Below are 17,326 nucleotides of genomic sequence, written 5' to 3'. Positions count from 1 at the left end.
GTCCAATCCGGTTCCCGGGTGTGAAAAGTCGAGTAGGCGATTTTCCCGGGCATTTTGGAAACGCGGCTCCTCTCTTACTCCTTTACTTTATTATTCTCACAGGGTACGAGACGATGCACTGGTTCAAGCCATTTTAGTACCTACAGTTGTCAGATTTAATGATCATTGTTTTATCCACTTGTTACTGTGGTCACAAATGCACGATACAGAGGTCACCGTTCACTTAAACACTAATTTTCAAACAACGAAGTGTTATAATATTGTAGCCAAATCTTGCTCTCAAAGTCGGATCTTGGTCGTCGATGAATCAAGTACCTCAAATTCTGATCGTTCGAACACAATTGACAGTTCAACTTGCAGCTAATACCGAGTCATTCTTTTAATGAAAACGAATATAAGTCAGTACAATAATTGGCTTCGAGCAAACTTGTGTTAGCATCTATTCGCGTTTTGGGAACATTAAATTGCTACCAGAACTCGCAGTCTAACTGACAAACTTTAGTTTTGATCAAGCTTGATGACTCAATACTTGAGATACTAGATGCAGTAGAAGATATTAGCGGTCAAATTAATGAGTACAAAATTTTGTGAAAACGGCCACAAGTGATTGTATGTAAAGAGTGATCAGAAATGGAACCATCCATTTGCCTTATTGTACTCTCTGCTTTTAAAACACTCCAGCAGAAGTTTTCGATCAGTATTCGAACGACGCGAGGCAGTTACTGAAATGTCCGACCTCGGATATTTCACTCCTGCAGTTCGCTCAGACCGCAAAACTTCCGCCTAGAGCTTGTGGACAACTGCGACTCCGCGTAGCTCGCTGATTATGATGCCCGAGTGTTTTTGCCTCGAGATCAGATGTGGATCATGACTGTTCGATTTTATTATTCGAAAAGATCGAGCTTTATTGCGGCGAACAATCAATATCGATTCTACTGTGTAAAATAAAGTTTTCTAAACCCGTTTTTGTGTATCATTTAGCAAAATCACAGTGCGACAAAATCGTTGCACCCTCTGTTCCTCGATTCATTCGTGATGTCATCTTTTGAATCGAGTAATACGTCAGTAACACAGAAATTTCCCACCGACCAAAAACTGGATTGATTACAACTGTGTCACGAAGGCGATGCGATACGTTGCAAAATACAAATGTTGTTGTTTGGTTAAAAACAATTATTGTCATTGTTCTTCTTCTTCGGTTTCTTGCTCGGTTTATCGAAACCTCTGGGCGAAGGTCCACCTCACCGGAAGTTGTACTACAATATGCTGCGTGTGTGTATAACATATAATGCAATCTTGAACGTGGCGAAACACGAGCGACGATAAGTAAACCGTTTCCTCAGTCTCTCTTTTTTCTTCTCCATTTACCATTTAAAGACGATTCACGATTGTTAAAAAGCGCCGAGTAGATAATTGCAGTCGAAAAACTCAATCTCAAAACGAAAGGATGAACAACCGCGATCCTACTGATTTGTTAAATACGATTTGCAGTGAATTGTTATGAAGATTTCAAGCTGTGAACTTTAAACAGTTAGATCAGAGTTTCATCGCCGTCATCAATTTTTGCGAAATTGAAAATAAAAGAAGAAGAAGCAAAACAGTATGACAAAAATACTTGTTTGAACAAGAAAATAAAAAAATAAAAAATCAACTATTCACTGCGTAGAATCGAATATTGCGGAGGTCCTGGAAAGGACCTGATCCTTGTCTGTAATGTTTGCAGAATGCGTAGGTTTTTGCCGTCTCTACGGGTAATTAATATCCGATCCGAATCGCCTACGGTCAGGGCCACCGTTTAATACGTTGCAAAAGAATTAAAAAAAAGTTCAATCCCGTCCGCCCACTGCAACTATTTAAACGCAAATTGTTCTAGAAATTTTTTGTCTCCGATTTTCTCTTCGTCGAACTATTCTCTGTATCGAACAGACCGAGGCAATTAGTCGCTGGCTGATTTGTAATGCGAAATCGCAATATTTTGAATACCTGTTATATGTCTGAAACAATTTGCAATTTATTCGATTTTAAATCGTCTACAATCAATCGTTGTGCAAAGATTGAAAATAATCAATCAGACTTCCAAAGATGAGATCGAAGAGAAAATCAGAAGCAAAGTGAAAGAAATCAATGAAGTATATACCGAAGTTTGAAAAAAAAATGGATCATTTCTCGATGGCATTTCTCCCTTCGCTCCGCGTCTTCATATTTGGATACCGTAACCCGGATCGGTATTTCGTAAGCATTTCAGGGCTAGAGGCGTTACAATAGCCGTCGATCCATTTAATAATGTTTTCTAGAAAGCGTAGTGCGAGCAACCTCGATATTATAGAAAGACGAAGGAGGTCAGTCGCTTGCGTCTCGCGCGACACGTAAAGCAATCTCTCCGGGATGCCGGGGGCACCGAGACGGGCAATGCCGTCCCTGAATTCGGATCGGCGAGCCGGTAGTGTGCATTATAGATTCGTAATGTGATTAGAGCCAGCCGTTCGGGCACTGTAAGGTGAAGTGATCGCGTAATACGCGAAGAGTCGTAGACGGGATGTACGATCCGTAGGATCGAGCATGGTCGCTTCGAAGGTTGCAGTCCTGCTTTGAAGTCACGATGAAGCCTCCTCGATTCTCTCAATTCGTTGTGTATTAAATAAATGGCGTTAATAGTTTGTTGCGAATTCGAGTTGGGAGAGGAATAAAACGGGGGGCTCTAACTGCTGTAAGAACGATCGAAAAGAGCAGAGTCTTCTGCCGAGATCCGTAGATCGCGCGGCGCTCAATGATGGTCGAAAATGAGGAAAACTTTCGACATAGGAATGCATAAAATGTAACACCGTTATATCGCTGTCTCGTTTATACACTAATACAAAGTTGGATATTACACCGGGTCCCACCACCACCGCCTCGTCATTCGTTGCAAACTTCTAGGTGTATAGTACCTGTATTATTGTACCGTCGAAACAGCACAGCTTCCTGCGGAGCAACTTTCACGCTCGTAGCTAGCCGAGTCGCGTTCACAATTCGACCTCGAGTAAAACGATTTCCGAATTCACTGTTGTTACATGCCTCTTTGTATGATCGTTGCCTTTTTTCTTCACCCTCGTGTTATCAGTCTTCAATTGCATCGAGCAGAAAAATGTCTATACGTAATCGCTACTACCTATGACACAACACGCTCCTCGACTAATATTGGGTTTTTGAACTATCGATGTGTGCTTTATTTGTTTTTACCACATCGTCACTCGTTCGGTACGTTTCATTGTTACCGTTGCTGTTTGATACTACGACAGACTCGTTTTTGCATGAAATTTTCTGGTCATTCTATCAATGTTTCTATCCTAATGACACTGAGAGAAATTTTTAGTTTCGGTTACCGCTCAGTCCTTAATTATTTTCATTTTTTACCACAATCGAAAAATATAGTTCTAGGTAGAAAATGAAAATCAGTTTTTTAGCTGTTACCGGAAAGTCTAGTATCCGTTACTATTCTTTCTCATTACGATCACTGTTACTATATTTTCTTGCAACTGTTGTGAAAATTTAATGCTTGTGCAAGAATAAATTGACGTTAAGCCTTATTTAACTAAAAAAGTAGAGTAAACCTCACAAACTGATTTTGCGTTGGAAATACCAAAAAAGGATCAACAATAGCGCAAAATGGTTACGCGTATCTCGTTTTTCGTAATTCCAACAATATTCAAACAGTTTCTTTAACGATATCTGTTTTACTGAATATTTCTAGTTACTACAACAAATGAAATTTTTCTCAGTGAACATCAATTTTTGAAGATGATCTTAGTAAGAAAATAAAGTATCTCTCCGAGTTTCAACCTTTGCTCAGTTCCTTTCTCTTTCTATTTGTCTTCCTCTTCTCCTTCTTTTATCTTTTTTCTTCTCATTCCATTCATAACAGCATCTGAATTCCCCGAGCCCGGGAGGGAGAAGATTGGTGTGCACGGTGCCATGTTACGGGTAAACCGACTATTGGCTTGACTGCCAATTTCTATCTATGTGACACAGACGACACAACAGCATGGAGATAGATACACACGTCATACAGGTAGCAGGTACCCGAGTACCCAACGGTGCAAATTTATGAAAAGAGAGAGAGAGAGAGAGAGAGGGAGAGAAAGATAGACGTGGCAACGTCGCCGCTACAGGTGGCCGGCTCGAGGAAACTTTATCCAAAGGTGTGCTATAGTCACCACGACGACTCGGTTGAAGCGGTGGATGGATGGATGTATGTAGGTGCATGATTCGTGGGTACGGCATACATACACCATCGCGTCATTCGCTACTTTCATATAACAGTACGCTACGTACAGTTTCTGGCAGTCCGTCTTTCCAAATTCTACAAAACCACACGAGCAGCGATTCGCGTGTCGGAAACGACGCCCGTCCTCGTCCTTATGATCGCAGTTCGTCTTCTTTGGCCCCTTCGCGTCCCGTCACTGGCCGTTATCTAATGTCACGTTCACCTCCGTGTTCATGGTTGCGATTCGCAAATCGGTTCGGAACGAGGCGTTGCAATACTGCAAATCCAGCGGGGTAATTTGATCGGCTGGCTTTTCTCGATTTCTCTTTATCTAGTCAACGGTGCCGACTAATTGTACGTGCCGTAGACACGTGTATAATCTAATTCCACCACGTGTTCATCCATTCCGACCGTTTATTGTCAGAGTGTAAGATAATGATGGGGAATACATTGTTTATCTAGTACACCTTGAACCCAGGCGGAGAGAGAACCTTGATGGATTGATTGCACATCGTCAAAAAACTCTATCCGCTCCTCCTTTTCGCCTACGCATGCGATCATCGAAACCTGGCATTAACCGCGGCCATTATGCACAAAGTTACGACCATGCGGAGGGAACGGACGTGTCATTACGAATATTCACGGACGCGTTACGAACCGGCTGGTGAACGCTCAATTAACTAGTCATCAAGTATTTCAATTCAGGGACAATCGGGTCTTTTTCGAACGATCCTAGATCGATCTATCCTAGAACCTGGAACGTCGAGCTAATCATATTTCTGTTTTGACGGGAACCTTCTACAGCATGTGGCTATAAGTGCATGCGCGATGGTTATCGTGTTACACTATCTAAAAGGCCTTCTAATTTTTCGCCTCCTCTCTTGCATCCTGCCTGCTGCTTTTTCTGGAACGCTGAGAGCCGCACCCTCTTCAAGGTATCGGAATACACAGGTCAAAGAAAAAAAAACGTCGATAAGGATTAGAGTTGACGGAGAAGGAAAGTAGGTCGTATACAAGCGTGGAAAAGTCGCGAAGATATTGTCTTCAAAACGATGTCCAATATCAACATAAATCTCAAGGCAATATTATACGTGCTGGGGTTTGAACTCCGTGTTTTCTCGAGTTCAAATTCGACTACGTAAAATAAAATAAAATGATGATGAAAAAAGATTTAAAAGAATGTCCACTGCTCATATTTCAAGGTAAAAGTATGACGGGAGAAAAACATGTTGTTAGCCGCATGCCGTAGTATGCTAAAAAGAGTTCAAATATAAGTCAGAACTCAACTGGTTTGAATTTTATCTCAGTACGTCTCGTTGCTGAGTTACGATCTCTAAGAAAAAAAATTGCGCAAAAGGATTTCATTTCATTTTAAATTCATTTGACAAGTAAAAATTACAAGGCGTATAGTCATCAGATTTTGAATTCTACGTGTAGATGAGAACAGTGGGAAGCGTCTCGTCCAGTTGCAGCTTATGACCGTTGATCATTAACAGTCACTGCATAATTGATTAATTCATGAGTCATTATCACGTCCATGATAATATAACATTTCGGGTTAGGCACATCCTGGGGCGTGCTGTGGGGCGTTTTTCACGTAACAGCACGCCATTCGGAACCCCAAATTGCGTGCAGGTGCGCCTTAATAACGAAAAGGCGTCAGCGCGGGGTCGGAAAAACGAATGCACGCGCCCTCCGGTTATCCTTCAAAGGTGGAAAGGGATCCCCTCCAATGTTTACGCACATACACGCGTACGCGAACGCACACGTGTGCTTGGAGTAGAAACAGTGTGTAAAACTGGCCTAGGAGGAGGACGCGTGAATGGACGATGCAGCGACGATATCTACCCGACGAACCCGACGTGTAAAAGCCGACCGACTGCTCATCTCTCGCCGCAGGGATTGGTGGAAATTCGAAAGCACCGCATCATCGCGGTAAAACGCTTCCTATATGGTCTATCCTCATTAATCACAGTCTCCCAAACTGACGACGAATGACGTGGTGCTCTATTATACCTGTAGCAAGCTTCTGTACTAGATCGGACTTGGATTAATCTCTTCGCGACAGCGTTAATGTTGCAGTTGAATGTTTCCCAAATTTTTTATTGTCCCACTTGAGTACACATGGTATGTACTTCTCAGACAGCACAAGACGGAACGTCATCAAAAAAACGTCTTACATATGACGTATAACCCATTTTTTAACTTTTAAAAGATATCTTTACTTCCAAAAGATGTCCTTCGCTACTTTCAGAGGTCAAAAAATCGATAATCCAGACAGTCTAAATTCTCAAATTTTTACACGACAAACGAGAGACTTACCGGGGGTGAGAGAAATGGCCTGCCTTCGACTCCTGGCGGTTTCTCGCTTACCAACAGAGCTCGAGCCGGCCGGAAGTTGGAGTCCGGGTGCACTGACGGCCCTTTTGGGTCCAGCGGAAGGGCCGCCACCGGAGATGTTGTTCCTGGCGAATCCCGGCGGCCGATACCTTGCGGATTTGACGTTGTTGTGCTGCTGGAGGAAGTGGTGAACACTGTGAGCCTTGTGCATTGTCGAACCGGGACCGGAAGTGAGTGAAACCGCCGGCAGCCGGGGGAGCGAGTTGGTCGCTGTCGCTGCCGCCTGCAGCCCTCTAGGCAACGTCGTCGCCCGCGAATCCGCCGCGTATTCCAGTTCGTCTTCGGTGTCATCGTCGCCGGCCGACGCCCCTGCGACATTCAACGATCATCCACTCGCGTTGGGTCAAGCTATATCAGGTTATATCATCCTCGCGTGCGAAATTCAAGGCGATAAACTCGCGTCGACTCGAGATATTTCGCGTTTTCAGGTATCACGGAGGTCTTGCCACAACTCAATCGATCATGGTAGCGATGTACTGTTACCATTCTCGCTTGTTCGAGGAAGGAAACACTGGGATGTATGCAAAATTTATATACCAAAGGTCAAGGAATATGGACCAGTCAAATTTACAAGCAAAAAAAAAATACAAGTTTCTACTAACGTGTGTTCGCTGTTAGTCAAATTTTGATACTGATGCAATTTTACTTAAATCATCAAACTTTGGCCTGAATATACGATTGTAATTGAGAACCAACACTCGCGTTCACTTTTAAAATACTCGACAGCTTGTGTAAGCTTATTTGCTGAGTAAATCTGGTAACCCCGTGTAAACAAGACAAGCAAACACCTTGCAGTCTACTATGTACCACTAACTATGATGGTAAATTTGAAAGATTTCAAAATATCTGTGCATAATGATATTTCCGAACATTACGCACTTGAGTGGCGGTGAAATAACACTGTTAAAGCAAGCACAACGCTCTTTGAACGAAATAACCAAAACTAATATCACCCGAAAAGATATTGTTGTTTAAGGAGGATCGCAAGAAAAAAAAAAGAAAAAACCAAGGAAACATGGCTCGGTGGGGCCGCGAGTTGAACCGTCAATTGAACACGCACAAAAGTATAGTAATAACGAAACATCCACAAACACGAACACATTATATCACGATAGTAACAGAGTGAGTATAAGATACTTTCACCATTCGGTCCGTACCCGTAAATGATTCGATGGATAACCGAGGGAAATCCGAAGTATAATAATAAAGAACAACAACATAGTTAGAGTGAAGAAGTATGTCTCACCGGATTCTCCCCTGGTGTTAGCGTCAGGAACAGAAGACCTTCTCCTGTTGCTCCATATCTTGTCCTCAATGGAAGCCGAGCCGCCTCCGATGGATCCGCAGCTTCTAACGCGGTCAAGTTGTTCGCGTGACAGACTCTTGGGATTGAAAAGTAGATCGCCGGCGCTGCGGCGTTTAGCGGCCATGGCGAGAGCGCTGGCGGACGCGCTGACGTCGCCGGAGCAAGCTAGGAGGCTGAGTTTCGTCCTGGAGTCAGCAGGCATGAGAGCTGACTCGAAGCTGCCGCGCCACGAGAAACGCTCGTTGTCGCTGGCTTCGCGTTCCTCGCCCTCCTGGTACCCGGCGGCCGGATGTCCGTTGAGCAGAAGAAGCGGATCGTGAGACTTCGACCTTGGCAAGGGGTGCTGGGCGGAATCGGAGGTCGAATCGTCGTCCTCGGTTGTGCTGGCGGACGAGGGAGTCCTGTGGTGAGGATACCGTCGCCAGGGTTGAGCGGGCTGCTGGACGGCCGGTCCGCCCTCCGAGACCTCGTGCATCAGGGCGACCAGCCGGCTTCCGATGTGATGCATGACCTTGGCAATCAGGGGAGGACTGCTGTGCGGCGTCGAGCTGGCGTCCGAACTTCCGCCGTCGCCGGTCATCTTCGTGAAGCTCTGGACCAGTTTTTGATACACAAAGGCCGTGTCGCGGCAGCCAAGCGGCTGCGGCTGCGGTGCGGCCGGCGGTTCGACGGTCCCGGTGGTGTCGAACTTGCTGATGATCTGTTGGCAGCTCTGCGATATCTGTTCCTGAAGGGCGGACCGCCGACCGCCGGCACCCTCGAGGTCGGAACTGGTGTAGTCTGAGCTGTCATACGAGTCTGACCAGGTGTCCTCCGAGCTCAGGTATTCGACGATTTCCTTAACCTGCTCATCCCGGATCCCGGGTACCGTTTTCATCAGTCTGGTAAGTTCGTTTTCGAAGTAAACAAGCTGCGGCGGCTTCGTTCTGCTCTGACTGCCAACCACACCGATTCCTGCACCGGGTCGGGATCGTGGAGAGCTACCAGGAAGCCGAGGACTCGGTGCCGGAGACGCGGCGCTCGAGTTCGTCGGCGTTTGACTGCTGTTCGAGTTCGCTACCATGGTCTTGAAGAACTGACGCATCTTCGACATCATCAGATTCGTCTCCTCGTCGCTCGACCAATTGTTGAAGCTGTCCTTCCGCGAGAGAGAGGCATTCGGGGGCGCGAGATTTGCCTGAGAAACGGGCTGCTCCGACCGCGTCGTGGCCATCCCTCTCCTATCCTCCTTTTTTCCTAGATCCTGGATACCGTTCGAAGTTTGTCCATCGGCCGATAATAATTGAGTCCTTTGATGCTGTAGAAGGTCGTCGTAGCTACCGATGAAACCGGAATCCCTGGAGTGCTGCTTTCCCCTGACGAGACCTGCGTCGTTCTTCTCGGCCTGAAGCTGTGGAGTCTGCAGACTCTTGACCCGACTCATTTCCGGTAGTTGAGACGCGTCCGGTTGCGGAGTCTTTGCTCTGTCCTCTTCGGAGTTTCCAGCCTCGGGATCGGCATCCAGTTCAATCGTGGGTTCAGGGGTCTTGTTTCTATCCTCGGGGATGCGCGGGCTCTGAGTACCGAGGTTTCTGGGCTTCTTCTTCTTCCGTTTAACGGTATCAAACTGTCCGTCGGTGCCAAAAGCCGGTGCCTGATCGTCGGCGCCGTCTGTTTCGGTCGATGAACCCTCCGATTGAGTCTCCTGAGAGTCAGGATTCAGGCTTAGGTCCTGCAGCGAGTTCTGCGAGCTGAGATTGTTCGAGCTCTGAGCAAGAGCGAGGAGATTGTCAAGGGAGGAGCTGTGCGATCGGCCTGTTCCACGGGCTCGAACGAGGCGTTTCCTGCGCTGTTCCGGGCTTGGTCTGCCCTCTGAATCGCTCCCAACGGATCCGTCCGAGTCTCTTCGGTCCCTGTCGAAACCTAAGAAGTCGGAGAGGAAGTACTTCTCGAGTCTTGAGGACGATGAAGAGACCAGATACTCCGGCGAGTTCTTCTCCGTAATCTGACCGTTTTCGTCCTGACCGAGGGACTCGAGTCCCTCCGAGTAAATCGACGAAGTCTCCGAAAGACTGTCCGCCTCGCGGGATCCTCCGACACTCGCCGGTCCCTCGCCGAGCCCAAAGAAGAAGTACTTTTCAAGTTCGGAAGCGGACGGCGGTCGTTGCTTCCTCGGACTTCCGGCAGCGAGGCTAGACGGCTCGGCCTCGCTCTCCTCGCAGGATTCCTCGACGATTGTGTGAAGCGTGAAGTCGATCGCTTGCCTGTGATAGCCACGAAGCTCCTCCTCCCGGTCGCCAATGTTGTTGGCCTCGTCCTCGGAGCTCTCCTCCGTCGCGGTGGTTGCGCCGGGCTCATCCTCGTCGTGAGAGACCTCCTCGACCCACGAATCGTCGTCGGCGAGACCTTCCTCGAGTATAACAACGACTGGCTCAGCGGCTGAATTTTTCTCCGGAAGAGCCACGACCCTCCCGGCAGCAGCGCTGCTCTTGACCGACTGAACGTCATCACTTTCACTGGCACTACCGACGCTGAGTCCACTGTCAACTTCCGGTTCCACTGGCGCCACGCGGGGCGCCGATCGCTTAACTGTCGGAGGTCTTCGCGGGACCGCAGGAGAGGTCGCATTGCGACCCGTAGCTTCAGCCGCGGCCTCCAGGGCCAGGTGATAGTAGCCGGCCAGGCCACGCGGGGCCGGCGGTCCTTCCTCCGGTTGAAGCAGGGTCGTCGTGTCCGAGGTGACGACGTTCACCGGCTGGTAGGCACCCTGGGTTATCATCACGAGGCTCTTGTACCGATTTCCGTTAGCAACGCTTTTCGAACCTTTCGCCGCAGCGTGTTGTGTCGACTTCGGCGGTGATTGAAGAGAAGCGACTGCTGTTGTCTGGCACCCATCCTTCCCTACGGGCGGGCGTCGCTCGACTGCCGATGCTGGCGAAACATGCGCCGTGGTCCCCGTCGCTCCGACACGCGCGGCCCCTTCCACCTGTTCCAGCTCATGCCTCTCACCTCCACCTCCACCTCCACCTCCACCTCCACCTCCTACTATCTCTCCTCCAGTTTTCCGACGACACTCATTCCCGCCGCCGATTTCAACCGTGTGATCACTCGCGACGTCCGGCGATCCGACGCTCTTGAATATCTCGTGGATCTTTATCGATATCAGATCGTTCACCGTATGATCCTCGTCCTGCTTCTCCTTCTCCTCCTGCTTCTCATCACCCACCGGCGGGGCATGGACCGACTCTATTGATTCGCCGGGCGTCGTCTGAAGGGAGTTGACAGCAGCATCCTCGACGCCGGTGGCGACGCCACTGTCCAACCTACTGGACCCCCCTTCGTCGGTGGAAAAGCCATCGGAGTTGAACCCGTCCTGGTTAGTCTTGTCCTCGTTTTTGGGCTCGGCGATCAGTCGCTCGCGTAGCTTGATCAGATCGTCGTTGACTGCGCTAAAGGCGGCGGCCTCGTCCTCGTCCTCCTCTTCGTCCTGGTCCCGAGACCAAGCGGTAATGTCGTACTCGTGGAGTTCATCGCTGCTGACCTCGCTGCCGGTCGTGGTGTCGCTGCTTCCCGTGTTGCTAGTCTCACTTCCGGGTAAAGTCGCGTTCAGAGGGGAATACGATTTCCCACTTTTATTATCCGCCATGATCGTGCTACCGTCGATCATCGACGACGGTACGAAAACTGGTCGATCACTAGACCCGCTATCATTCTCGCCTCCCGCGACCGGCGATAACGCCTCCGGCTTATCGGTCCTCGTATCGGTCGAACAAGTGTCGCCGCCGAGCGGTGAAAAGGCGTCGCTCGTTATCTCGAGGGAGTCGGGAACCATCGCCGAGCTCTCCTCTCCCTCCGGCATCAGTGAATCTGGGTCAGCGGGGCTTTCAGAGTCCCCGATTACGTCGGGATCCAGACTCCTCACAGACTTGAGCTCCACCCTGTGCTCCGCTTCGTCGGCCTCCGAGTCGACCAGGTATATCTCATTTTTCTCGAGTTCGAGGCTTCGCACTCGGCTCAGTTTTACCCTGGAACTCTCCGTCTCCTTGGTATCCGGGTGACTCCGATCCTCGTCGAGGAACCGGACGTGCCGCAGGACCACAGGTCCATCCTCGGGTAGCGCGGTGACTCGCCGCAGCGTTATGCCCACCTCGCGATTGGAGTCAGAGTCCTCGACGTCCTCGACGTCCTCGGGCTCGTTGTCACTCGTCGACGAGTCGTCGTTGACCACGAACACTCGAGAGAAGTGGTGGGAAGCCGAGTCCTCGAGGTCGCTGCTGTCGGCCGAAGAGCGTCCCGACGAGCTCCCGGAGTTCATCCGGTAGTTCATCTTCGTTCCCTCTCCCTCGCTCTCGGAGTCCGACGATTTCCCGGCCTTCTGCTCGACTGCATCGGAGGCCGACTCTTCCTGGTCCCCTGCCGGGGGCTCGGCCGGCTTCTCGGCACTCGGTTGACCAAAGTCCACCAGGGCACCGGTCCGCCCCTGGTGGAAGGCGAAGGTCGCCGCAGCGACTGCGGCCGCCGTCGCCGCGTCCTGAGAGCGTGAATCCAGGAGGCCCGAAGGGTCCGCGATTCGGGGCCCGCCGTTAATGTCCTGGACGAAACGTGGCGGCCAGGCGAACCACTGGGCAGCTGCTGATGGTCCGCCAGCCCGCGAAAGTTGAAGCGCCCCGAGGTCACCCGCGGTGCAGTTTATCATCGACGTGCTGCTCAAACCCGACGTCCACAGCGAGGCTGGCACCGGGACCGGATACGGCACGGGCACCGGTATCGGTACTGGTACCGGAAACACGTTCGCTCCTCTCGCACCGCCGCACGCCTAAACCAAAAACCGGATCAGCTCGCGGTCAAGGGTTATTCGTAGACGCGTTCGTGTGAGATACGGCTTTTTTTTCAGGAATTTTGTTTCTATTGTAATTGCGACACAGTCAACGTAACGCTGTTGAACCGTTCGCGGTGTTAAGAATTCGAACGTGTCACTTTAACTTGTTTGTATACATACGTTTTTCTACGTTCATCGGAGAGAGAGGGAAGAAAATAACCAAATTCGTTGTTGCGTGTTTCGATTCTGTTCACGAAATATATTATAGTTGTACTGATTCTAAAACCATCATCAGGACACACTTTAAAGTTATCTGAAAACTACCGATTTTTTGTTTTTGGTAAAATTCTTAGTTTTTAAATGACTGTAATATGGATGACTGACGTGGATGACTATGCTTCATTATAGAGATTCGGCAAGTTTAAAGAATCAGCTTCAAGGATCTATGCATGAATTCAAAATATATTGCACAGTTTACGAATATTTCAACTTTTGGCGAAAGCGAAATTTCCTCATGTTAAATGCACTGGAATTAAAAATGAAAAAAGCAACCTGTTAGACTTGAGCTGAAGAGCTTATCTTTTCGAAGGATCTTTTCATTATCAAACACTGTAATTTGATGGGGTAAGAGCGAAGAAAATAAATTTTTTTTTTAACCACCCGAATATATATAATATTGCAACATCAGTGAGTTACAATTCACAGTTGTAACATCCAGAATTATTTCTTTTGTTCATAACAAAGACGAAAAAAAATACGATTTGATTATTTTCTATTTCTCTTTTTAACACATGTGTAAAATTTTGAATAATTCTCATTATCAAGGAGAGATCAAATTCCCCCGATTAATAATACTTTCGTACCAGTCAAAAGGGAATTTCAGACATGCATCTGCCACTTTCAACTACTGCGTTATACCATTACCAGCGAAAAAGCAATTTCAAATCGGCTGAAACTTTTTCGTTGATACGATTGATTACAACGTAATCGAATACCGCCACGCTTTCTTCGCCGAAGAAACTGAACAAAAAACTAAAGTAAATAAATAAAAATAATTGCGGGTACCTGACAGGCGGAAGAGCCTCTCCCTGGACAGCAGCTCCAATCCTGCTGACCCGAAAGGGATACTCCGGAATGGTTTCTAGCCTGACTCGGTGAATATCCCGGGGTGGATGTGAGGGTCGTGGAAGTGGTCGGTAAGGTCGTTACGCCGACGAGTCCAACCTGGAGGTGGTGGAGAGGCTGTACGGACCCGCCACTTTCAAAGTAGTCCCAGTCGCAGTCCTCGAGGCCCTGAGCCAGGGTAGACCTCGGGGCGCCGTTGAGGGAGGAGGACCCAGAGCTGCTGTCTGCGTCGTCCTCCTCGCGTCCAGAGGAGGAGTCCGAGCTGATGAAAACGAGACGACGGTAGTCGATGATCGGCTGGTCCTGTCCCGGTTGGCCCTGCGGTGGGCTAAAGTGTGCACCCCCCCGACCGATGACCTGGAGGTGCTGGAGGTCCTCGGCGCAGCCTCTGGCGTGCGAACGACCCCGTCGTCGAGAGCCTTCGCGATCGGGATACTGACGTTAGTCCTCAAGACGGCTTTGATATTTTCACCCCTTCTCTGTCTCTGTCCAGCCACCACCACCGTTGTTAGTTCCGAATATCCCAGTTAATCATGTCTACTCTAACCAGAGGCCCACATAATCGACTAATGACACCGTTGGCTATGGTTAGTAATTAGGTACAATACACAGATGCAGGGAAAATAGATAGTAACGAGCTTGAAATCGCTTTTTGCGAGAACTTAGTTTAATTTTTAAAGACCTTCAATTGTTAAGAATATCATCAAAACTATACTGATTTCGTTAAATTCAACCTGATTCGCTTCAGTCCCAGCTTTTGAACTTCCGTCTCGTTATCATTTTTTTTTTTTGCTACTTTCAGCACGTTTTCCATAAATTTTCTTCCAAGTTACCACACGCAATGATAAATAAATAACTCTCTGGATACTCGATCTGACCTATACTTCGATCGTAATAATATTGATTTGTAGATGTGCGACGTTTTTCACACTTCAACTGCTGTGCTTACAGATAACGTAGCGCGCGTTATCTTAGCGATATAGATTTTTCGTGATTACGCGTACGTTTCTTTTTCTTTGTTCTTTATTTATTATTTTTTATTCATTTTTTTTTATTATTATTATGCATACATGAATCAGCATATGAAAATTGTATACGCGTATAAACTTGCAAATCATTTCACGAGGGACTAATTTGGTACCATAAATTTGTACAACATCCCTGATAATATGTCAGAGGATTTGGCCAACACAGTGATGCACTTTACTGTTGAAAGTAATCACGACGCAACGTAGATTCGAATGACCAACAAGCACAAAACACTCTGTGTAATACTCGACGTTTTCAGCCGCACATGCACAAAGCTGCAACAGCAACCGCGGTGAACCGCCGTATGATTGAAAACCGTCGAATTAGGTACGTACGATCAGCAATGATGCATTGACATTCACTATTAATCACCACGATCGAAACCCAAACGAGGAAATAACCATTGAGTTATGAAACACTGTGGATCGGGTACAATAACCGGGAACGGTCAGTGCGCCGGGGCAATACCGACTGGACTGAACCACGCACCGAAACCGGAGGCACCCGGCCTCCGCCTCACAGTCACAACTTGGGGCTCAAGCCCAAGCCCAAGCACAATCCGAAGCGGCGTTCAGCGGGGCGGATAAGTGTTGGTGTCCATAGTACACTAAGCTCGAAGTTGGTGTGTTCGTGAATCGAGCAGCAGGTGAGCGCACCGCACCGTGGAGACGCAGAACGTCGTCACACTCCGCACGCTGCACGGTTTTCCACCACAACTGTGCGCACTTTGCTGCAGGAGCACAGACGAGGTTTATGTTTCGAGTGTCTGTGTGCGGTTAGGCATGAGGAGGTGGACCGCGTAGGCAAACTCGTAACGAACAGAGACTACTGCACTCGTTCAGAGCGAGCAGGTATTACAAGTAGATAAGAGAAGCCGCGCGTTGATGCGGCTTCGTGGGCGTTCGTTCAGCGGCCGGGTCCGCTGGCTCGTTCTTGCAATACCGCGACACAGACAACTGCCTCACTTTGTAAGCCTCGTTATTTGGATAACCACCAAAACGCGCCAAGATTCCAGCACGAATTACCGTACCGTTTTTCTTAACAGTTCTCTAGTGGAACCGGTACTCGTCCGGGAATTGTTAAGACTGGAAAATTTGGAATGATTGACATTCCAGTAACAAGAAAAGAACTGAAACTGACTCGTAAGTTCCACTTTGAACTGGGATCGTCTTTGGTTTCCAAGTGCCGTCGCTGCTGTGCGGCTAATAATTGTTGATCCAGAGTAGGACGAGCAGGCAGCCAACGGCGACGTAGAAGACGAGGAAGTAGACGAAGAGGGCGACGGTCAGGAAGAGGCCGAGCAGCCGTCGTGGTTCCATGGTCACCTGCACCGGTGCTCGGCAGACCAGGTATCTCGAGACAGCCGTAGACTGAGCGGAAGACCAACTTTGGACTCGGCTAACCCAGAAATCAACCAAACCCGGACGGCGCGCACGGGTGTCTGCGATATTCCACGTATTGGGAGGTCCTCGAACCGCGACTGGAAATTCCTCACCATCCGAATCCGACGATTTCGCGCTCACTTCCTCCGTGCATGGACGTTCGGCCGACTGGTAAACCGGATGACACGCGGCTGACCAGAGGCTTCAATAATCGATTGCAGCCCGGTCATCCTCGTTCTCTTGATAATAACTCGATTAGCGGATCACGCTGGTTTAAAACTTCCTCCAGAATGTTTTGTATGCTAAAAACTTATCGACAATATAGTGAAATACGCTTAGATAATGCAAAAAAAACTCTTCTCCGAGTGAAAATCACTGCGTTTCTCGATTCGTACTAAAGTGGATGACAGTAAATATATTCAAATGAAATTTCAAGTCGCTAGGTGAAACCAAAAATTTTCACCTTGACACCAGAACTTTCTAAAGGACTCGAGGAACTCCAATTAGTCGACATTGTCAGTTGGATGATCTTGCTAAGTACCAGACGCGCTAATTAAGGTGACGTTTGAAGCAGGTAACGTGTGTGTTCTACGAAAGGTAAGACAGCGTCACCTTTTCGTTCACTGCTACACCGTGAAATCTGCCTCACCGACGTTCACTGCAGTAGGTATACAAGTTTTATTTACCACCTGCATCGGCTGCGCAGGTGAGAACGAGTTACGTTAACGCGAGGTTTTTCCTTCAATGCATTGAGTTTGCAGCCAATACATTTTTTTTCCAGAAACCGGTCACAGTCGCTCGACGACTGTTCGCATTTCTCAAAATGCACAACGTGAATGTGATTTGCAAACGTACCTTCAAGGAACACAATTATGTCAGTCAGATTCAAGATCGAGGAAGCTGCAGACGCTTGATGATATCAAAGCATTAATTAATCATCAGATAATCCTTTTAAACGAACTACTATCAAACGCCTAGCAAATAAGCAAGCATGTAACAAACGTCCAGTATTATTTTAATAACGTTGGCACAGAGTGTTATCA

General features: G+C 48.1%; 1 protein-coding gene across 2 annotated transcripts in view; it reads right to left on the bottom strand.

The window, feature by feature from the left end:
- LOC124303693 (uncharacterized) overlaps positions 1-17,326 on the bottom strand; it is a 40,427-nt gene that overhangs the window by 9,271 nt on the left and 13,830 nt on the right. For both annotated transcript variants that reach the window (XM_046761214.1, XM_046761215.1), the window contains exons 9-11: positions 13,813-14,291; positions 7,890-12,744; positions 6,566-6,952 (exon numbers count right to left, since the gene is read on the bottom strand). In XM_046761214.1, the coding sequence (XP_046617170.1) occupies positions 6,566-6,952; positions 7,890-12,744; positions 13,813-14,291 (5,721 nt within the window). The remainder of the gene's footprint in view (positions 1-6,565; positions 6,953-7,889; positions 12,745-13,812; positions 14,292-17,326) is intronic.

Source organism: Neodiprion virginianus, chromosome 4, assembly GCF_021901495.1.
Source record: "Neodiprion virginianus isolate iyNeoVirg1 chromosome 4, iyNeoVirg1.1, whole genome shotgun sequence".
Lineage (NCBI taxonomy): Eukaryota > Metazoa > Arthropoda > Insecta > Hymenoptera > Diprionidae > Neodiprion > Neodiprion virginianus.
Note: the sequence above shows the minus strand (reverse complement) of the source record. Positions and strands in the feature narration are given on the sequence as shown.